Source organism: Elgaria multicarinata, chromosome 12 (genome assembly GCF_023053635.1).
Source record: "Elgaria multicarinata webbii isolate HBS135686 ecotype San Diego chromosome 12, rElgMul1.1.pri, whole genome shotgun sequence".
Taxonomy (NCBI): Eukaryota; Metazoa; Chordata; class Lepidosauria; order Squamata; family Anguidae; genus Elgaria; species Elgaria multicarinata.
This window is the reverse complement of record NC_086182.1, coordinates 4125596-4148359: the sequence shown is the minus strand read 5'-3', so window position 1 is coordinate 4148359 and position 22764 is coordinate 4125596. Positions and strand designations below refer to the sequence as shown.

At 45.8% G+C, this 22764-nt stretch overlaps 1 protein-coding gene across 1 annotated transcript in view; it reads left to right on the top strand.

Annotated features, from left to right (window-relative positions):
* The window catches only part of CDS2 (CDP-diacylglycerol synthase 2), a 41710-nt gene that overhangs the window by 8249 nt on the left and 10697 nt on the right, over window positions 1-22764 (top strand). Inside the window, exons 2-10 of the mRNA XM_063139373.1 lie at window positions 6747-6880; window positions 9686-9782; window positions 12097-12194; window positions 12758-12897; window positions 15003-15061; window positions 16764-16846; window positions 20820-20907; window positions 21180-21248; window positions 22093-22245. Of these exons, the coding sequence (XP_062995443.1) occupies window positions 6747-6880; window positions 9686-9782; window positions 12097-12194; window positions 12758-12897; window positions 15003-15061; window positions 16764-16846; window positions 20820-20907; window positions 21180-21248; window positions 22093-22245 (921 nt within the window). The remainder of the gene's footprint in view (window positions 1-6746; window positions 6881-9685; window positions 9783-12096; window positions 12195-12757; window positions 12898-15002; window positions 15062-16763; window positions 16847-20819; window positions 20908-21179; window positions 21249-22092; window positions 22246-22764) is intronic.

The following is a 22764-nucleotide window of genomic DNA, read 5'->3' as shown; positions in this document are numbered from 1 at the left end:
TCAGCTTCACCTGCCTAGCTGGCCCTGTACGTAGAACAGGTAGCATTTCAGAGAAAGCTGCCTTGGAGGTCCTGGCATTCAACCTCCTACCTAGCAACCTAGATTTGGCTTTCAAGTCCCCATGATTACATTTCCCACAACACTGGTGCTGGCATGCGCTACTACTACTGACTCCACTCCAGTACTCTTTGCTAAGCTAACTAGATGACATGTCAAGAGGCAGTGTGGTGTAATGGCTAAGAACGTTGAGCTTGGACTTGGGAGATCCAGGTTCTTGTCCCCACTTGGCCATGCAACTCACTGGCTGACTTTGGGCTGATCACTGACTCTCAGCCTAACCTACCTCACAGGGTGGTTGTGAGGATATAATGGAGAGGAGGAGAAGGAAGACCATGCAAGCCTTATTGGGTTCCTTGCAAGAGGAAAAAAGGCAGGATATAAATCTAATAGTAAATAAAAATAATAAAATAAAATGGCATCCTCAGCCTTTGCCCCAGGCAGACAAATGCCATGCAAACTACACACCTGTTGCAAAGCCAGCTATCTATGTATCTAATTATTGAAGCCCCCTCGATGGCATATCTTTGGCGTGAGAATATATTTGTTCATCCCGCCAAAGGGCCCCTTTTGAGGAATGTTTTCCCTGCTCCTCGGAGTGACACCCTATTTCCTGGAGACCCTCATCCCCATGATAGCAGAGGACCTGTCGCCCAGGGGTTAGGACCCTGCTCTGAGGCCTCCAAAGTCCTTGCTCACCAGTCTCTCTGCCTTTCTCAGCTTCTTTTAAATTGTTTATTTAAATTGATGTTAGCTGTTTACATTGTTTTGATTTTTCTATGTTAAAAGTTTTAGACTTTTTATTATGTTGTATTTTTATGAATTGTTGTAAACCGCCCAGAGAATTTCAGCTATGGGACAGTATAGAAATTAAATAATAGTAATAATTCTCCAGGTCACCTTGGCCTCAAGGGAGTAAGCTTCTTCGCTGGGAGCCAGGAACTCATTGCACAGAGCACATAACCACAACTTCTGTCCAGCGGGCAGCTACTCTTCCATGTGATACTCAGTGCAGTACACTGGATAACCCGTGCAAACCTCCTAGTTTTCTGTCTTCATAACAGTTTTTCTCTAATAGGTTTATTTAGTGGAAAAGCTTAGTTCTATATTAACCGAAGAAGGAAATAGTTGACTGTCCTGGCCTCCTCACCCTGTTGCTGAACTTACACAGGTGCTTCACTTGCCTTGATGCTTAGCTTTCTGTTGCCTTGATGCTTTGTCACCGGGGCTGAGATGCCTTGTGTATACTGGTTCTCCCCATGGTGCCCGTGGACGTGGCTCCATTGTAAGCATGCCATAGACTTCCTGGCTAGCCTTCCCGACTGCAGCTGCAGTGTCCAATTAGATTAGGAGACCCAAGTGGGACTTGCTCGGTTTCAATGAGTGGGAAAACTAAGTTAATTGAGCCCCAAAGGGAATGTTCACTATGAGCTTGGCTCTGTGTGCACCTTAAGAACTCCTGTTCTTAAAAGTGAACTAAAATCTGAACTATTAAACTGGACTGAGGTCTGTACCTAAACTTCAGCTTATGAGCTGTATTTAAAGGCCTAAAACTGAGCTTGAATTGAAGGCTAATCCTACACTTTTTGTTCGCCAGCAGACACTTCTGCCACTGTGTTTCCTGTCAGTGTAGACATGTGTTTTACCCCATTTCCAAAACTGACTTACGTATGTCTGAGGTTTGCTGAAAACATTCAAGACTTCTCAGGTAGAGAATTACTTAACTGTTAGAGTAGTACAACAATGGAACCAATTCCCTAGGGAGTTCATGAGCTCTCCCACACTATGGGCCTTCAAGAGGCAGCTGGACCCTACCTGTCAGGGATGCTTTAGGGTGGATTCCTGCATTGAGCAGGGGTTGGACTCGGTGGCCTTAAAGGCCCCTTCCAACTCTACTATTCTATGATTCTGAGTATGTAGGCACCAAACAGCACTGAAGGGTGGGGCAGAATCCTGACATCCAGAAATCTTCGCTTTGTTTCTAAGCCCGGTCAAAATTTGCAGAAGATGTATGGTATTGCAGATGTGTAAAGAATTACAATAGGGTTTGTCTTATCAGACCCTCATATGCATTGTTTTTACTCATCTTGTTGCATCCCGGCAATATAATTTAGCTTTTGTTTTACTTGATTCTTTTTTTTACCTCGTGTGGCGCAGAGCAGTGAAGCAGCAGTTTCTGCAGCTGAAACTCTCCCCACGGCCTGAGTTCGATCCCAGCGGAAGCTGGTTTCAGGCAGCCAGCTCGGGTCGACTCGGCCTTCCATCCTCCCGAGGTCGGTAAAATGAGTACCCAGTTAGCTGGGGGAAAGGTAATAATGGCCAGGGAAGGCAATGGCAAACCATAAGGCCTGCCAAGAAAACGTCAGCGAAAGCTGGCGTCCCTCCAAGAGTCAGTAATGACTCAGTGCTTGCACGAGAGGTTCCTTTCCTTTCCTTTTTTTTACCTGGTAGAAGCATGTTCTGTTTCTCTCAAACAGAACATGCTGCCCCTTCTCCATATGGTATAGCCCAATAAGAGCCAATTTTAATCTGTTTTGTGGCTTTCTATTCTTTGTTACTCACTTTTCTTTATTCCTAAAGCTTTTAAAACTTGATTTTGTTCTGACTTTATACTGCTAGTTTTGCCCTACCCTGTGCCTGTTTGGTGCATTCTCTTCCCCTCCTTATTGTTTTATTATGATTTTATTAGAATGTAAGCCTATGCGGCAGAGTCTTGCTATTTACTGTTTTACTCTGTACAGCACCATGTACATTGATGGTGCTATATAAATAAATAAATAATAATAATAATAATAATTAGTCTCCATCAGTCCAAAATGATAATAGTCTACACAGGCTATTTCAGATGTTACATTTCTAAAGCCACAGAGACTATTTCTGTGTAAATAGTTAAGTTCTGGTCCCGTTTTGGAATACTGGATTGCATCAGGCTTAGAGATGTGAAGGCCCGGAAAAAAAAACAGAAAAATTAAGGGGAAAAATGTTGTGTCCACCCCCCTCCCATTTTTTCCGAAGCCTTTTTTTGTTTCTTTCTGAAAAATAGGAAAATTTGAAGAAGAAGAAGAAGAAGAAGAGGTGGTGGTGGTAGAGGATTGTGGAATGTTTTATTTTAACTGTGAAGGATTAGCGGACACATAAATAATTTTCTTTGTTACCAATGTTGATGGTTTCTTCTGTTTTTTAAATTGTTTTTTGCCTGCTCCTCACAAACTGGCAAAACCAAAAAGGTTTCTTACAGTTCAGGAGCTTGTTGCTTCATTTGTTACAAAAAAGGTTAAAAAAATTAAAGTAAATTCAATTTGTAATAATTGTTTGAATATACTGTCCTTTTTATATACCAAATGTGATAATTTTATGCCAAACCAACTAGTACATAATTAGATTTTATGTTCCTAAAGCAACAAAGTGACTTTTAATCTGTAGAAAGTGCTAATATTGCATTTTTTTTCAATTTTTCTGAAAATTTCTGGTTTTTTCCAGGGGGTGGGGGGACAGGAAAAAAATATGGCTTAAAAATTTCCGGAAATTTTACATCTCTAATCAGGATTGGTGGTGATTCAGTGTAGAGTTACCAACATGTACAGTTTCCACCATAACATCTGAGGAGCCTTACACTGGTTCATTTAGCTCATGGTCATCACTGTCAACAGTGGCTCTCCAGGGTTTCAGGTAGGATTCTTTCCTAACCTTACCTGGAAATGCCGGTGATTGAACCTGGAAACTTATGGGCACAAAGCACATTGCTCCACCACTGAGCTACTGCCCTTCCTGTTTCAGTAGGCTGCTGGCAAAAGCACTGTTTCTGTGTGTGAGTGTTTAATTTTAATTCCTATTTTCAAATATTCCATCCCGTTGAAATTCTTGGGATTGCTAATGTGGGTATGCCAGATGTATTCGATCAGGTGTTTTGTGCAGGTTATACGCGTCATGTTTGTGTGCTAACCCAGTTGTGTAAGAATAGCCAGGAGCAACGGAAGCCATGCGCATCCCTGAATATGTAAGAGAGCGGGAGGTGGTTACCATAGAAACCTCCGGGTTGGACCAGAGCTCAGCACGCTAGCAAGCAGCTAGCTTGGCTTCCTGATCTGTATGTAAACCAGTGATTTGCAGAGGGACAGCTGTGATTTGCGTCAGGGATGGAAAGGCTGCCAATTATCCAGCCATTTTGCTTCTGCTTTCCTAGTCTTGCCCCACCTACGTTAAGCACACTCCTGTATAGTTAAAATAAACAACACTCTTGTAAGCCCAGAAATCCATCCAGAAGATGCTTGGAACGCTATATCCCTCTTTGGGTTTGGGGTTCTTGTTCATGCTGTGCCATTTTATTCTCTCCACGTCTTGCCAGCGTGAAATGCAGCCCTTTGCATGGGATCTGAGCAAGTGGGCCCTGATTAATTTATTTTATTTTAGGGATTTATACCCTGCACTTCAATGAAATTCTCAGGGCAATTAACTTAGAAATATGTCTACATGCAGCCCTTTTAACTTCCAAATTCTAACCTCCTCATACTGTCTGCTGTAGGGAGTCAGGATATGGCAGGGGTCGCATTTCACCAGGGGTTGGGGGTGAGAGCCCTGCTGCCCCAGAGGATCCTGCAGTGCTGGCAGAGAGCTCCAGCAGAGAAAACCCACTGCAGGGGGGTGGCATGCGAGCACAGGGCCTCCAAAGAGGGCATTCCGTACCTCCCACCCTGGCTGAACTGAGCCAGTAGATCCTCCCTAATCTAAACCTGTGGTGGTAGATCCTCCCCACTCCACTTGGGGCTGCTCTGCTCTTGTTGCGCGTGATTTATTTAGCACTCTTTGTATCTTCTACCAAGGAGCTCAGAATGGCGAGTTTGGGCTCTTTCTCCTCCTCCCTGGTTCATCTTTTCAAGAACGCTGCAAGGTAATCTATGCTGAGCAGAGCAATAAGTTATTTTTGGCTTGGCAAAGCATTCTTGGTGCAAAGCTCAGAGACTGAGACAGTACTCTTTACACACTTACCTGGGAGTAAGCCCCATTGCGCTAAGTGGCCCGTAAGTGTGAGCACACAAGCGTAGCCTGAGCATACTTACTAAAGAGTAAATCTCACTGAATACAGTGGAACTTACTTTCAAGACGTGATCGCACTCTTCAAGTGCTTGAAAGGTTGTCACTCGGAGGAGGGCCAGGATCTCTTCTCGATCCTCCCAGAGTGCAGGACACGGAATAACGGGCTAAGTCACAGGAAGCCCAATTCTGGCTGGACATCAGGAAAAACTTCCTGACTGTTAGAGCAGTAGAACACCCTAGAGGCAGCTGGGCAGCTATCTGTCAGGGATGCTTTAAGGTGGATTCCTGCAATGAGCAGGGGGTTGGTCTCAATGGCCTTGTAGGCCCCTTCCAACTCTACTATTCTATGGTTCTATGATTCTCTGGTTGCTGGGAATGAGCAAGCATGCTGCTGCACATTGCCTGCCCTGAGTGGAAGCAGCTAAACCACCCAGGGATGCTTTGTCACCAGGTTATAAAGACTAGTCTCTTCTGGCAGGCCTACCCAGATGAATTTTAAATTGAAAAAAATTAAGATGCCCTGTTTGTTATATTTTAATATTACATTGGTTTTATATATGCTCTTTTAATTAGTTTTATGCATTTGATTTATATTGTATTGTACTAATGCTGTTCCCCACCCCAATCCAAAGGGAGAGGAGGAGGAGGAGGAGGAGGAGGATTTACCATGTTGTGCAAAACAGGAACTGTGGCTTGTCTCTTCCCAGCTCTGGCTTGTCCCCAACTCTGGCTACTCTTAGATTGTGATTCAAGGTTGCAATTATGTTTTGATTTTTGATTTTAATTCTTAAAAAACACACTATTGATGTTCTTTTCTTTCTTTTTTCTTTTGCAGCATAAATCCTATTTATTTTGTTTTGCATTGCATGCCATCGTGAGTCCTTTTAAAGTAGAAAAGTAGCTAAATAGGTGGAAAAAGCAACAGCCCTGACTCCTGAGATGGGGTTTTGGGCATATGCATTGAAGCCATCTGCAGCCTTGTATGGGCTGATATGGGTGCTGGGGTGGCACATGCATAGTGCAGCGTTTCCTTTCTACCGTTGATTCATCTCAGGAAATGGCGCCCCTCTCTCTCTCTCTCTCTCTCTCTCTCTCTCTGTGTGTGTGTGTGTGTGTGTGTCTCAGACAATAGAAGCTACTATAAATACTGTCCTGGGAACTTGGCTGCCCTTGGACAAGCTAGATCTGCTGGCCACCTGCCACTGCAACTACCTAAGCATCTCCAGACAGCCTTTGCATCTTCCCTCTCTTTTGCTATACTAAGGAATACTTGGAGTTTTATTAAATGGGATGAATACTTGTATGTTGGCACTGTCACTAACTAGGACCATTTCCCATTATTGCTATGAATCTCTTACTTGGCAGAGCATTGTGGTGTGAATGCATTTAAGTAATGGAGTTTGGAAATTTGAAAAGCCAACAGCTGCTGCTTTCTCCCCCTTGGTTATGGATGGCCAGTGCAAGGAAAGCTTCCCTGCTACTCTAACTGTGGCTAGGATGACGCTACAAGCTGGCATACTTGCTCTCTCCCTTTCCTTCCTCCTGGGTGAATCCCCTCCTCCTTGGAGCAGATGTAGGTTTATTTATTTTTAAGAACTAAAGCTGACCCCTGGCCTGCTTGTTTGCAATAAATTCCTGTCTCTCTTTCCATGCAGGAATCAGAGTTGGAAAACAAGCTGGATGGAGAAACGGCATCTGACAGCGAGTGCAAGTCGGAGGTCGCCCCAGCTGCCCCGGTGGACGACACCCCAGAGGTCCTCAACCGGGCCCTGTCCAACCTGTCCTCCAGGTAGTGCTGATGTCAGTCAAAAGGCTCTTGAGCAACCGCATTTCTTCCTCCTGTTGGTGAACTATGTTGTGTACTTTATTTAATTTAGGGATGGGCAACTGTGGCTCTCCAGATGTTTTGGCTTAACAGCTCCCATCAGCCCTAGCCACTAAAGCCCATGGTCATGGGAGTTGTAGGCCAAAACATCTGGAGGGCCAAAAGTTGCCTAGAATTGTTGTTCTATCACTCTGCAGAGAAGAAGCAGGCGCACTAATGATGGCGGAAGAAGTGTAACCAACAGATCTCTCTTTTTTTTAATGTGAGCACCAACTTCCCCACATCTTATTTCAGGTATCCTTCCTGTTTGGTCCTGATCTGGCAGCATAGGACACCCCCAGGTGCTAAAAAGGAGAGACTGAACCACCCGCAAACAAATATTGCTTGGAAGCAATCTCACCCTGCTCAGTTTGATCAAGGCCAGACTCATTTTAGGGTGTGTGTGTGTGTTTAATAAGTGTTAAGCAACCAGGAATTGCAAACCCTTTCTGGTCTACAGCAAACCACCCAGAGATCTTCTAGTAGGCCTTTTCTGCGTTTTGCCCATCCCTGGGTTAGAGACTTGGCATTGCATAACCTTCATTGTGGTCTTCATTTGTAGGATATGTAATTTGAGATTATTTATTTAGCCTGAGTCTCCTGTGCCCTTGAGGCAGGTTACCACCATTTCAAAGCTGTTATCTATTGCTTGTCCCCAAAGGGTTCTCAATCTGATATTCTCCAGTCCTTCAATTCTCCAGCAGTGTTTGGAGCCTGACCTTCTGCAAACAGACCCTCGGGGATATAAGCTGTGTTCTTTCAAGAAGCAGCCAGTGCTAGAAATAGCAATTGTGTCTCACCCTTCCTAAAAGTGTGGCAAAACTTTGAAACCTATTAGGAAGCTGATCTACCATGAAGGAAAGGGTTGCTGAAATGGAAAAGGTCTCCGCATAGCTTTTGTTTTTCTCTGGAAACTCTCAGGATGATAAGTAAGGGGGCAAGACCTGAAAATGGAGGGGTTTTGGTATTGGATTCTATGGGCCCAGTCCCTCGATCCATGCAATATCAGGCATGTTTTGCATCCCTTGTCCCTTTCCCTGACTTACCTGGATGCAGTGGCAGAAGTGAAGAGGGCTCATGTAGGCCCTCTAGTAAACCCTAGGTGCTGTTGCAGGAAGATACAGCTGTATCCAGGGCATGTTCACATCCATGAGCTCTCCTTGTGTCTAGTTGCTGTTTAAAAAGGAAAGAACCTCTGAATACCACTTGCTGGGGAAGCCTGTTGTCAAGATGGGGCCTGGGCTCCCTGGTTTGGTTTCAGGTGCTGAGTCAGCCTCGGAGGCTGAACTAGAAGAAGCCCAGCCAAGATGGGGAGTGTGGGAGGGAATTCCCCAAGGCTCTCCAGGAGTCAGGGAGGAATCTTCCCAGGGGCTTATCGAACAGGAGGCCCAGGTTCAGAGACTGTCTCCCCGCCCCCCTTCCTTGGAACTCAGTCTTTGTTGGAGGGGGAGGGTGTGGCGTTACACCCCACAAGTCAATTCCAAATGTATGTCTGCAGTGTGTAAGTCTGTGGTTTTTAGAATGTTGGCCTGAGTGGGCGGAGTTAGAATGTCTTGGGAGGGGGGAGGAGTGATATATAAGGGAAGGACGGAGGGGATTGTGAGTTCTCGTTCTTTTCAGGAAACCTTTTCAGGGAGACTTGTTAGGTACTCTTCGAGTCTGAAGTGCTCTCTGTATTCACGGTACTTAAGTTCTGGGAAATTTGAGAGTCAGTGTAGTGAGTGGTGTCTTTAGGGTGTGGTGTGCACGTAGTGGAAGTATATTAATCAATACTGATAATAAAGAAAGTTCAAGAGTGATTGTGTGAGAAAAAGGAAAGCGCGAATGTGGGAGTGACCGGATTGTATGAAAGGTTTCAAAAAGGTTTTTAAATGTTGTTATTTGAAACAAAGCTTATGAACTTTTAAAAATAAATTTTGATTGTTTGTTTTAAAACTACCACAAAAATCCCACGTGTCTGTTTGGCATTTATCATCTTAAGTTTACACATATAACACCCACTCTGACAATCATTCATCTAAGCGGATATAACTCACAGCGCATTATTATATATATTAAAATCCATTCTCCACTTTAACCCCTTTCTCCACATAGTTTGGAGGAAGGTGGGCTTTATCCCTTGCCTCGGGCGTATCAAGTGGTGGTGCTTGGCTTGAGCAGGGAGTAGCCTCTGCCGGGTCTGGTGTTCAGAGCCTGTGTCGCCCCATAAGAAGTGGTGGCAGACATGAGGTCTGGTGTTCAGAGCCTGGGTCGTGGCAGAGGGAGCACCCCAGACATCCCAGAGTCCACCGCAGGGTCAAGCAGGTGTTGTTGAGAGGAGTTGGGAGGTGGTCTGCCAGACCGGCTGCACGTCAGAAGTTGGGTCAAGAGGGCCCTTGCTGAAGGAGGAGTCCAGTTAAAGTCTGTCAGGCATGGTAGGAAACAGTCCATTTCACTGCTAGGTTACTGTCTTGATTTTTTGGCTAATTAGGCTTAGAGGATAGCTCCTAGCCTTCACAGTCACTTCTGGTGTGAAGCGGTGCTTTTACTGTATAATGTGCGGATAGCACAGCAGATCTCTGTCACCTCACTTTTCGGTGGGAGGGCCTGTATTATGCTCCTCAAACATTGTGTGTGTCTTTGATTCAAGCAATATAATCCAGTTCCTCAAATTATTTCTGGCATCGACTCGATGGGGTGAGGCTTCCACCCATTTGCTGAACTTTTGACACTTTTGCTCTTCTTTTGCAGGTGGAGGAACTGGTGGGTGAGAGGCATCCTGACTCTGGCGATGATCGTCTTCTTTTTCATCATCATTTACCTGGGACCGATGGTGTTGATGATGATTGTAAGTTCTTGCCCTCTCTCTCTCTCTCTCTCTCTCTCTCTCTCTCTCTCAGTGGTGGCACTCAGCATAACCGCCCCCATAGCCACGTCTCCAAGGAGAGTCCAAAACTGCAGGCGGCTGTGGTGACTCATATCAACAAAACAGTTCTAGCACTTTTCATCTCCGCCAGGAACGTGTCTTTCCTTAAAGCTAATAGGTCTTAGTTGCCCATTCGCGACCAACCAACTCCCACCCCCAATACTTTACATCACGACAAGGAACAATAAATAGTTGCTCCGGAAATTCATTTCCCCCCAACTGCGGTGCCGGCGCTGAGTTCCTGAGAACCCGGGGCCCATTACATCGCTGGGCATGCCGTAGCCTTCAGTCCCTGTCCCTTGCTTCGTACTAGCTCTGTCAAAAATGTGTTGTCTGCTGGAAGATGCTGTCCTTGAGAGAGCACCTACTTTGCATGCCGCAGGTCCCAGGTGCGGTCCCTGGCATCTGCAGGTAATGATGGAAAAATTCTGGCCAGAAACCCTGGAGAGCTGTTGCTGTCAGCCACTGTTGACGATACTGGGCTGGATGGACCAAGGGTCAGACTCGGCGTAAGGCAGCTTCTGAAGTTCCTGCGTCCCTCCACCCTCTCTTTCTCTCTCTGAAAAAAATGTCCCTTTTATTCTTGGAGGCTAGAGGGCGGTCTACACCTTTGGGAAATCCCATCCTCCTGGGGAAAGCTTTGGAGTTCCCCAGGGAGAGAGACCTCTCTGCCCTCCCAGAACATCTCTGCCTTCAGCACAGGAGGCCGGATTGCTTCGGAGCACCTGTGAACTGCTTGCCCCCCCTTCTCCTGTGCCCTTTCCTGCCTCCCTTAGCTAAGGCTTGGGGGTGGGGGTGGGAGATAATGTGTGGGAGAGAGAGCAGCGCTACCATCCCCTTCTAGGCAGGGAGGCAGCTGTGGAGCCCTGCACAGGTGCGCTGCATCCTCTCCCTTCAGCCCCTGCCTCTCCCAGTAAGAGGAAGGAGAGAGGAAGAATGCACTCAGTGAGGTGCTGAGTACCTAACCCATCTCCCTCTGCCCCTGACACGGAGGGGAGAGGGACAAGAGGCCCCAATGGTGGCAGGGTTGTTATCTTCTCTTCCTCCCCCCTGCCCCCATCTTCTGCTGGGTGGGAGAGGATGGGGGCACCCAGTGCGTGGAGGCCTTAACTAGCCTTCCAAACACCTGCACTTGAGTGGAGCATATTAGTCCTGGCAAGAAGCGATGTGGTCGCCAAGACCCTGGCTCATTCAGCGTTGCTGGGAAGAAGCCTCTGTAGGAGACAGACCTGGAGCCAGGCTCGTGCCGTTGCTTCCTGCCATGAGGCCAGAACGCCCAGCAGCTGGGCCGGTTCCCTTGCTCCTGCCTGCCTCTTGTGTCTGATGCTGGAGGCAAGAGCAGCCGCTTTCTCTCGCCTCTCCAGCGAAAGGAACCTTGGTTCCTCCCTGTCCAGCCCCAGATTTATTCCCTGTGGCTGCAGAAAGCTCTTCTAGGAGTTTAAGGTGAGTCCCTGATTCATCAGCACTGTACCATAGCTTGGATGAGCTTGCACCAGGGACAGCAAATGCATCAGGATATTGGCCAGGTCAGAGGGGCTATGTGGAGAGCGTGCCCCTTCTTTCCGAGTAGAATCACGCTTCTGGGAGCACGATTCTGCTTGTAAACAAGGCGCACGCTCCTCCTGCACCTTGCTTTGGCTCTTTGCTGTGGATCTCAGAGCAAATTTGTGTGGGAGGAGGGATGACGGCAAGGAAAGTGTTTCCTCGCTTTTAACCCAGCAATCTGAGCAGGCAGAAAGAAATGCGGCAGTGCTGCAGACTGTGGGCGACAGGCCTTGAGACCCCTCCACTGCAGCCCCCCTGGGATATCCATGCTGAGAGAGAGGCCTTGTGTGATCCACACGGAGTCTCCTATACCGTTGCTATATCCTCTGATAAACTGGTGCAGTTGGGATACCATCAGCAATGCTTGAGAGAGACCAGGAATAAGTGTCCTTATGGCCAAGTGCCAGCCATTGTGGCTAAGAGGGCTTTGAATCTCCTCTCCGCTGTGAACTCGTCTCAGATGAGCTGCTGTATCTCAGCCAAAGTGCCCCCCCCAAATATGGGACTGTTATTACTGTTACCTGTTCCTATCTACATTACTGTTGCAAAGAGTACAGCAAAATTGTGTGTGTGTGTGTGTGTGTGTGTGTGTGTGTGCGCGCGTGTGGAACCCTTAAAAGCATTATTTAGATACTTGTTTTTGTAAAGTGGGCTGAAAATTGCCTAACATGAACTGCCCTGTGCGTTGCAGGTGATGTGCGTACAGATCAAGTGTTTCCAGGAGATCATCTCAATTGGCTACAACGTTTATCATTCATACGAGCTGCCCTGGTTCAGGACGCTGAGTTGGTAAGGGGAACCAGACCTTGGGCTGTCTTGATGAACTTCAAGGGGAGTCTATACCTTCCGTTTTCCTAGAAGGTGTCTGTATGGAGGTCTTTTTATAGGCCCAACTCTACTATTCCGTGGCTCCAGCAACTGGTGACACTTTGGTGCCTAGCAAGGAGTGATCACCTGCCCTTTCCCAGGCTCTAGTTTTTAAACTCTGAAGGCAGAAGGGTTTCTGATCCAGATGCTCCTCAAACCTGACTTCCCAAAGAAGAAAGACGATTCTCTCGTTGGGTGGGAGGAGCGACTGCGGGGAGTGCATCTCCACACCATCCGTGGGGCACCAACTGCTACTGCTACTCATGGTCCCCTTTGGGCGCATATACCAACAGGGATGTTAACATCATTGAGATGCTCTCAGAGCTGCTACCTGCCCATGAGTGAGGAGCTGGAGCAAAGGATCTCTGGGAGCTGGTAACCAAGCAGAGGTCTTGGGAGGGTACCGGGGGCTTATATGGACCCTGCCAGCTGCCTCTCTTCCTGGGCCAGCGTTTCACTCCAGGCTGGATATGTCTCTCTTTTAGGTATTTCCTGCTCTGTGTGAACTACTTCTTCTATGGTGAGACAGTAACAGATTATTTTTTCACGCTGGTCCAGAGGGAGGAGCCCTTGAGGATTCTTAGCAAATACCACCGCTTCATTTCCTTTGCGCTCTATTTAACAGGTAAGTGGAACAGTGTTCTCCCGTTTAAGAATTATGGGACTTGAAATGGATTGCTTGGCGTTCCCAGAGCGTTGTAACTTGCTACTGTAATTCCAAAAGGCAAGATGGAGCCATCTCTGCGAGAGGGCCCTTTTCTCATTGGGTGCCATGTGTTCATGCATTCCGACTTGTGGGCCATCCAGTCCTGCCTCCGCTCAATTTTAGTTCTGCCCTCTGTTTGGCAAAATATGTCGGAAGGTAGGCCAAGATGGCAGGGCAATTGCACGGGTGAAGGTAGGCCAAGATGGCAGGGCAATTGCACAGGTGAAGGTAGGCCAAGATGGCAGGGCAATTTCACGGGTGAAGGTAGGCCAAGATGGCAGGGCAATTGCAAGGGTGAAGGTAGGCCAAGATGGCAGGGCAATTGCACAGGTGAAGGTAGGTCAAGATGGCAGGGCAATTGCACAGGCCAAGGTGGCTTCTGGGACTGTACTAAAGAAGCCAAGAGGGGTCTGGACGTAAATCTCTGGTGGCAAAGTTCTACCTGCCCTGGAATCCATGCAGGAACTGTGGTTTGGGGCAGGGGTGGAAGCCCTTCTGAAGTTGCCTTCCTCTGCAAGCCCCTACACCTTGCATCCCAAAGATCTCCCATCCAGGAATGGGAAAGTGTGCTTCTCGTTCCTTGGCTGGATCTCAAATTTCCTGTGCAAAGATGCAGTGGATGCTCTGCATCCCAGAACAGAAGGACTGCAGTGCGGCCGTAAGTTGGTGGAGGCATCAGGGCCACTGAGCACATTATTTATTTATTAGATTTTTTATTGATTTATTTATTACATTTTTATACCGCCCAATAGCCGAAGCTCTCTGGGCGGTTCACAAAAATTAAAACCACAATAAAACACCCAACAGGTTAGAAACACAATTACGAAATACAGTATAAAAAGCGCAACCAGGATAAAACCACGCAGCAAAGTTGATATAAGATTAAAATACAGAGTTAAAACAGTAAAATTTAAATTTAAGTTAAAATTAAGTGTTAAAATACTGAGTGAATAAAAAGGTTTTCAGCTGGCGACGAAAGGAGTACAGTGTAGGCACCAGGCGGACCTCTCTGGAGAGCTCGTTCCACAACCGGGGTGCCACAGCGGAGAAAGCTGAATGTGAATGTGTGGGGGATTCCTGATACTGCAGCTTAATTGCCCCAGATATCTTATAAATGGTCTTGACTCCTCCAAGGGAAGTGGTTTCTGTTATCTTCCCCTCACTGGATTAGAGTGATTCATGGAAGCCTCGCCCTCCTCCTCTGTGAATTTGTCTAACCCCATTTGGAAGCCACCTAGCCTGAAGTTGCCCTGCTCATCAGCCCCTCATGGCTGCTGTTTATATGCAGTAGGACTGGTGAAATGCGTGAGCCAATGAACACGCACCTGGCACTTCCCTTAACTCAGGGGTGCAAAAAACGCGACTCAATGGGCCGCATGCAGCCCACCAAGCTATTTCTGGCAGTCTGCCAGACCTCACTCCTCCCATGACTGCTGCTGAAAATATCCTGGCAACAATTGCCCCGGGTTTCCCTTGCTAGCAGTGGCAAGAGAAGCCTCTTTCTTTTCTCAGAGATAAGGAAGGAGTTCCCTGACTAGCACTAGCAAAGCAAACCCTTCCATTCCCTTCCAGCTCCAGGTGTGTCCGTGTCCCTGGCATTGCCCAATACGGCCCTTGGGGCCAGTAAGGTTGTTCACCCCTGCCTTACCTACACATCACGAGGGAGAGGAAGGGGAAACATGGCCCTGGAATGATGGTTTTGATGGTGTACCCCTGTTTTGGTTGAGAAGTGATAGAACATCAGCATGATTTCTTTATTTTATATCTCTTTTAAGATTTTAAGGCTGCCTTTAAGGGTAGTACATTCGCTTGCAATACTACCTTGGCATTTTAATGAATGGGGTGGGTGGGAACTCCGTGGTTTTCATTATGTCCCCTGGATCCCATGGAGGTGTTGGCTTCTCTGAAGTTGGAGTGCTAATGGGACTCCATGAAACTTTGATGTGGGTCAACAGAGAATACGGGAGATATTTCTGTTATTTAATTTCTCTCTCCCCACCCCCACCCCGTCTCTCCCTCTACAGGCTTCTGCATGTTTGTTTTGAGTCTGGTCAAAAAGCATTATCGACTCCAATTTTACATGGTAAGATTAAGCAAATGGATTTTGTGCTTTCAGAGTTAATAGCTCGTGAAGTGGGGAGGGAGAGAGAGAGAGAGAGATGGAAATTAACAGGCTATTTACATCTTGTTTTAGAAAATCACAAGCCTTCAAACCTTTCTGTATTTCCTTTGTGTTCCATTATGGCTTAATGTGTGTGGAAGCGGAGAGACCCACAAGTCCTGGCGGTCTAAATGCCTTTAAGAATTGTTTGACACTGCCTCATTTTCTTTAGATACCTGAAATCCCCCCTCCTTTTGTGTGTTGGGGGTGGTTTTACAATGCATTTCAGGGCTGTGTAGTTTGCTCGGCACATAACAGCAACCCAGAGGTTTTTTTTTAGACTCTAGGTTACCGTAAATAAGCCAACGTGCTCGTGCCTTGGTCACTCCTGCTTGGCGCCTCCTGCCAGTGGAAGTGGCTAAACAATTCAGGAACTCTCCATCTCTGGCTTGGTTAGCGTTATGTCTGAACTGGGAACTCTGACTCGTCTCTCCTCCAACAAGCCAGAATTGTAACTCAAGAATAAACCCTGCATTACAGCTCTGGTTTATATGGGGAGAGACAAGCACTGTTCCCCGTTTGGGCATCCAAGCCAGGGACATAGCAGCAATGATTAAAATTAGAACATAAGAACATGGGTCAGCGTCATTATCCATTAAGAGCAGGTGCAAATCAGGTATTTAGAGCCTATTTAAAATCAGACAACAAGGGAGCCAAATGTACTTCCTGTGGGAGGAGGTTCCATGGTGATCGGGCCATCACTGAAAAGTCCCTGTTTCTTGTGTCGACCAACCTGGTGGACTTTACTGGCTGGCCCAAGAGCATGACCTCCAAGCCTAAACAAATGGGCTGAATGAACTCTCATGAGTGTAGGCTGCTCTTCAAATAACCTGTCTCTGAAGCTTTTGGGGGAAGGAGTGGGGAACCAGCAGCTCCCATCATCCCTGATTGGCCATGCTAGCTGGGAATGATAGGAATTGGAGTTCAGCAGCATCTAAAAGGCTGTAGGTTCCCCACTCTGGTTTAGGGCCTTAAAGGTAACAACCAGTAACATTTGAATTGTTTCCGGAAGCACACTGGCGACCAGTGCCAACAGGTACAGAATTGGTGTTCTATGTTCAGACCACTTGGTCCCCACAAGCAACTGAATGGCTTTGGCAGGGGCCTTCCTTTAGCACGTCAGCTACTTGTTGATGCACACAACAAAAGGCATAGGGAATGCGAGTGAGCAGCAGAAGTGCCTAAAGGAAGGGCTCTCTCGGGCCTCCATTGCTGTTCATACAGGGAAGGGAAGGAGAGGCCTCTGGTCAAAACTGAACTGTTGACCAGGACCCTATGAAGTCATCAACATTTTGATATATTTAGATCTGGCCGGCATTGGAGAATTGAGTGCTGCGTGGACATTTTTGTCCAGCCCATTTCAGATCCTGCTGCAAAAGAGGCACGAACAGCAGGTCTCTTTTATGTCTGGAAAGGGATTGCTTGATTCCAAATTAGAGACAAAGGGTTTTGTGCTATGCCCATCCCTGTGGAATGTGGGGTACCGAATTCTCCAGAGTGTTCTCGTTCTCTCTCTCTCTCTCTCTTTATTTCTCTCTCATATCAGTTCTTGATCAGCAGTTTGGCTTGTTTTTGAGAAACGTTTTCCCCCTTGCAAACTGGACTGCATGTTCTCTCTTTCTAGTTTGGCTGGACCCATGTGACTTTGCTAATAGTTGTTACCCAGTCGCACCTCATCATTCACAACCTGTTTGAAGGAATGATCTGGTGAGTCAGTGCTGCTTATAAACTTTTCTAGGCCTCTGCTGTAGAATGGTCTTCCTTGGAGACCTTGAGGAAGAATGTAGCATGGGTGGATGGGGCCTTTTGCATGGAGCTGCAATTGAAAAGCTTTACTGGAAGTGTGAATTAATGGACCATTAGGACAAAGTGTGGGGCATCTCCTGGGATCACCATTATGAGATCTCTAGAGGGATTCCTGGCTCAGGAAAACAAGAGGAAAAGTCTCCACTAAAACATAAAAGGTCGTTTTTTTAGGCTGTTTTGCTATGTCTGAATTCGTGTGCTCTTACTAAATAGGAGACAGCAGCTACTCAAGGGGTCTTGAGCAGTTGTTGCTTCTGGTTGTAAAACCTACACTGACAAGCGCGCTCTTTTGCAGTACAAATGTCCTTGCTCCATACTCTCTCTTCTGCATGCAGAACAGCCTGATTCTGATGTTAACAGAGCATGAGGGGCTCAAAGGTGTCTTAAGCTCCTTGTCTGAAAATGCCCTTGGATGGCATACAATCCAGATTACTACAGTTCTGAGTTTAAGTAGGGATTAGCCAGTTTGGGCTGCTTTTCTAATGTGTTCAAAGTAGTTCTTAAATTATAAGTGTTTGCACAAAACTACCAATAGTTCAGACAACTGCAAGTCACTTTTGGGATATAGTGTCTTGCTCCAACTAAATCCAGCTAGAATAGCTCAGTATCCTCTGGCCCTTTTGTCTTTAGCCCTGGAAATAGCTGAGAGGGCTGTGAAATATGCCCTCAAAACTGAGAGAACTGAAATATTTTTACCTCAAAACTGTTAGGTTTTGCTGCTGCTGCTGCTGCTGCTGCTAATAGGTGTAGCTTTACTTGGCATGTGAGTATGGAGCCAGCACTTGCCAACGTTCTCTTCTGAGTGGTCATACCTGGACCTGAGTGTCATGCAGCTGAAGTACTGTCGGAATGTGGGCAGGAGCTGCTTCCACCCTCATATGCTATAGGTAAAGCTGCACTTATTGAATTTCTGTCTGTCACACACCTAGCATGAGTCCTGGGCCATCTGCCCCTTAAAAGGAATTCAGCAGCCCATTCTCTTTGTGAGGTAAAAGGTTGGGGCAGGGGGGCAAAAACCAAGCAGCAGCCCTAACGGCCTTGCAGTTTTGAGGGAGGAAGAAGCAAAATGAAGGAAGCCCTCGCAAATAGAAGCCCTCACGCCACTACTGCTAAGGAGCCGAGGCCTGCCTGAGGGACAGGCTCGATCTACCTCAGAGACGAGAGAAACGATTTAAGTGTAATGGTTGCCCTACATTTTCAAGACATTTCTCATTCTGTTGAGAACCTCTTCTCAGGTTGATTTTCTGGGGAGAAATTTGAGTTCTAAAACCACTCCTATTTCATCTTTGTTGCCTGTGAAATAATATGCTCTCAAGCAGGAATGTACAAACAATAAATTTCCTGAGTTTCCTTTAACTAATCCATTTCCAGTTAATGAATCAGTGGAAAATGAACAAGCCTCAAACGAAGTCAATGGTTATCTACACACGACAGGAGAAAGCAGTGAGGTTGAGCGCTATTTATGTCATAATCACATCAAAACCAACATTTTTGCACTGCCTGGGAAATTTGAATCTTTAAATCATTTTTTAGACCAATATACTTCACATACACACGCACACACACCCCCGGCAATACTAACTAATGGTGAGCGGTTTAATGGAGTAAAAGTGCAATATGAGATTTAGGAGATATCCCTATTCAGAGTTCCTGGCAGAAACCTTTCTTCCTGCCCCTCCTCACACTCATTGCAGTGCATCACAGCCACAGTTGGAAGTTGATCAATCTCTGTTTTCGTTGGTCAGATACTGTAGTAACAAAATTAATCCTCAGTCAAATGATACCAGCCCAAAAGGTTTCAAGGATTTGGCTTTTCAGCTGATTTGTATCTTTGCATTGTGCAAAAATTCATCTGTCTGGATTCATCTGTCCACACACACACACACATGCACACACACAATTAGCAAAAGGGCTGGAAGACTGAGGAAGAAACAGAAATCAAAATGGCTTTCTGCATCAGTGTAAAGATGTGTTACACTTAACACATACACACACACATACACACACACGTACACAAACCCAGAAAACATTGCCTTTTTATCACTGCTGATAACACATAATGGGGAAATGGAGACCAGTTAATAGTGTTTGAATGCCACTGTCTTAAAAAAAAGTGTTATAAAAATCGTTTTAAATGTTAGCTGTTTTTATGTTTTTTGTTTTTAAATTTTGTATATTGATTTTTAATGTTCAGTCTTTTTAATCCAATCTTTTTAATCTTTGTAAACTGTCCAGAGAGCTTCAGCTATGGGGCGGTATATAAATGTAATAAATAAATAAAATAAAAATAAATAAATTTAGCACATTAAATTCAGCATATTACAGTTTCTTTGGTACAGGGAGGCGTCTGTCACCTGGTTGTCAAAGTACCTTGCAGTGGCTCCTTCTGCTCTTTTGACAACAAGAATTATATTTTTATTTTCCTAAATTAAATCAGTATTTTGTGACCCTTTAAGCAGAGGAGCAAGGGATTTTCCACAGACACTAGCAGGAACAGAGCAATGGCTGTGACCATCTAGATCTGATATTAAATGTGTTTTTACATTTAAGGTGCAGTTTTTTTAAAAAAAAATGGGAATAACCCCACCCTGTGGGACAGGTCTGATAATTATTAGGATTTCAGCATCTGTGCAGGGGAGAATTTTGCCTTTTTTTAACTCTTTCCTTCCCTGCTGCCATCTTAAGGAAAAACAAACCGTCCTCTGAAGCTGGTATTTGTGTTGGGGGGAAATTTCCTATTGGTGCTAATTCCCAGTGCAAAGAGCAGCTTTGGAGAAGGGATTTTCTTCAGGACTGCAGCCTAAATAAAGTAGGATATCCCCTGTAGCTTCTTCTCCATCAATACAATGGCATGAAATATATAGAATTGGCTTGTGCCCCCCATCTAGAACTGCTGAAGGCATTTTCTAGATGTTTTTCTTAGTGGGACAATTTGAGTAATTTCCTACTATTTGAATACCACAGCAAACACAACTTTTTTTTTAAAAAAAAAATGTTAAATACAAATGTCCCTTGATCTTGAACTCAGTTTTGGCAACTTGTGTCTTGATGTTCTGAAAACAATTAACGGGCAGAATAATCCATACTTTTCAGTCATTTTTGTAGTTTTTGAAAGCCAAGAGATCGGCTTACCAGAATGTATTTGCAATTGCTGGTTCAAATGGAGCTCCGGTCTCAGTAGTTTAATGTTCCTTTTTAAAAAAATTCTGAGAGCCAAATTCGAAATGGAAGTTTTACTTAAATGGCATCTCTCTCCTATATCTATTGGTACAAGTGACATAAGCCAGAGGATCAAAGCTCTGTTTTTAAACGAGCAATTACAGCTCAGTGCTGATAAGCAGATCTCGAGTTTCAGTTGCAGCTGTGGCTGCCGTGCGTGCAGGAGCCGTGTAAACTAGCGTGGTTTTCTCCAACTTGGTGGCCTCCAGAAGCATTGTACTCCAACTCCCAGTACGGTGAGCAAGCGAGCCAGTGTGGTATAGCGGTTAGAGTGTTGGGTTGGGACTCAGGAAATCTGGATTCTAGTCCCCACTCAGCCATGAAGCTCACTGGGTGACTTTGGGCCAATCACTGACTTTCAACCTAACCTACCTTGCAGGGTTGTTGTGAGGATAAAAGGAAGAAGAGGAGGATTATGTGAGCCACCTTGGGTTCGTTGCAAGAGGAAAGGGTGGGATATGAATGTAATAAAAAAACTCCCATCATTTCCAGCCAACATGGCCTTTGGCCACGCTGACTGGAAATTATGGGAGTTGTAGTCCAATGCATCTGCAGGCCACCAGGTTAGGGAATGCTGTCCTAGTATGTTTCTTCGTTTAAATCCAGACAGCTCCTTTAAGCGGTTTCTCTGATTTCTTTTCCTACTACTGTCTAGGTTTATCGTCCCGATTTCCTGTGTCATCTGCAACGACATCATGGCCTACATGTTTGGGTTCTTCTTTGGACGCACTCCGCTCATTAAGGTATGTTCAAGCCCCGAGATAATTGGAAGCTGTCAGGAAGGCAGCCTTTGGCATTGGCTGAGGAGGCTGAGGCACTGACGGCACAACCAGCTGAGAAATAAATAAGAAGAAGAAGAAGAAGAAGAAGAAGAAGAAGAAGAAGAAGACGGCGGCTGCGCAACATTCTGGTTGTTGGTTTATTTATGGCATTTCTTTCATGAAACCAGTGGTAGCCTCTCTAACTCCTCTCACAGCTGTCTTTTTAACGGCCTTTCCCATTTCTGTGTCTGCAGCTCTCCCCAAAGAAGACCTGGGAAGGCTTCATTGGAGGGTTCTTTGCCACCGTCGTTTTTGGCCTGCTAGTAAGTGCTCACTTGTTTTTTTTTTAAGACCAGTAGAGACAGGAGGGTATTCAATACCGGGCCAGGTTTAAGGTTCTTGTACTAGTGTACAAAGCCCTAAACAACTTGGGACCAGGATACCTGAGAGAGCGCCTTCTCCCCTACCAATCTGCCCTGTCACTGAGGTCATCCGAGGGCCTGCTGCTGGTGGTTCCACATAGATCCATCCTTCGATTGGAATCCACCAGGGGAAGAGCCTTCAGTGTGGTAGCCCCCCCCCCCACCTCCTATGGAACTCCCTGTATTCCTTCCGGCACCTTTTGAAACATTGTCATTCCAGGAAGCCTTTTCCCTTAATGACCAGCCACGGTTTTATTTACACTTTGTTTCTTTTAAAAATATACTTTTAATGTGGTTTTTATTCTTTCATTCAATTTGTCCACTGCTCTGAAATTCTTGAATGGGGAGCGGTACATAAATATTGTAAATAAAATAGAATAGTTGCCATGTCCTCATACAAAGTGAGGCAGCTGCCTAAGAGAGTAGCGTTTGGGCATTACTAAAAGTGGTAGACAAACAGGTTTGACCCATGGGCTGCCATCCACCCAGATCTTCTCTAAATGAGAACTGTAGTCCTTGAGAATTCAGTTCGTGAATGTAAGGAAAAAAGGGATACATGCAAAACTGAAACATATGTGACGGATATGAAGTAGCTATCCGAGACAAAAAACATTTTTGGACCGAGAGAGGCCCACTCAAACGCTAATGTGTAGAGTTGTCCTTCCTGGTTCCCAAGTTCCATTTTTGAATCCTTGGCAGCAATTAACCCTTTGATTCTTCCATTTCCTCAACACCAACAATGAAGCTGTCGTATGTGATGTCGGGATACAGATGCTTCATCTGCCCCGTGGAGTTCAATAACGACACCAACAGCTTCACTGTGGACTGTGAACCCTCCGAGCTGTTTCAGCTACAAGAATACAACATCCCGTTGGTGCTTCAGTCGGTCATCGGCTGGGTAGGTATCCAGAGCTGGGCTCTCCACTTCAGATTACTTAGCCTAATGTGTATGATGATTTGCAGTTGCAATCAATCCAACCTTGATATGGTTGTCTGGAGCACAAAGGTGCAGTGAATAGGATGACTGGTTGGGGTGTAGAAATCCTGGTCTACGTCCATGTCCCTAGAGAGCCTGTATGGTGTAGTGGTTAGAGTATTGGACTGGGGAGACCCAGGTTCTAGTCCCCACTCAGCTATGATGCTAACTTTGGTGACTTTGGGCCAGTCACTCACACTCAGCCTGACCTACCTCACAGGATTGCTGTGAGGATAAATGGAGAGGAGGAGAATGGTTTATGTTGCTGCCTTGGGTTCCTTGGAAGAAAAGGTGGGATATAAATGTCACACCATCGCTCACACAGGAGATGTGAAAATAAACAAGGAGAAGCTTATATGTGCTGAAGAATTCAGGTGGTAAAACTTGTCCCTGACTATTCCAGTGCTGGGCTGCTTGTATAAATCTTTCCTACCATAAGGA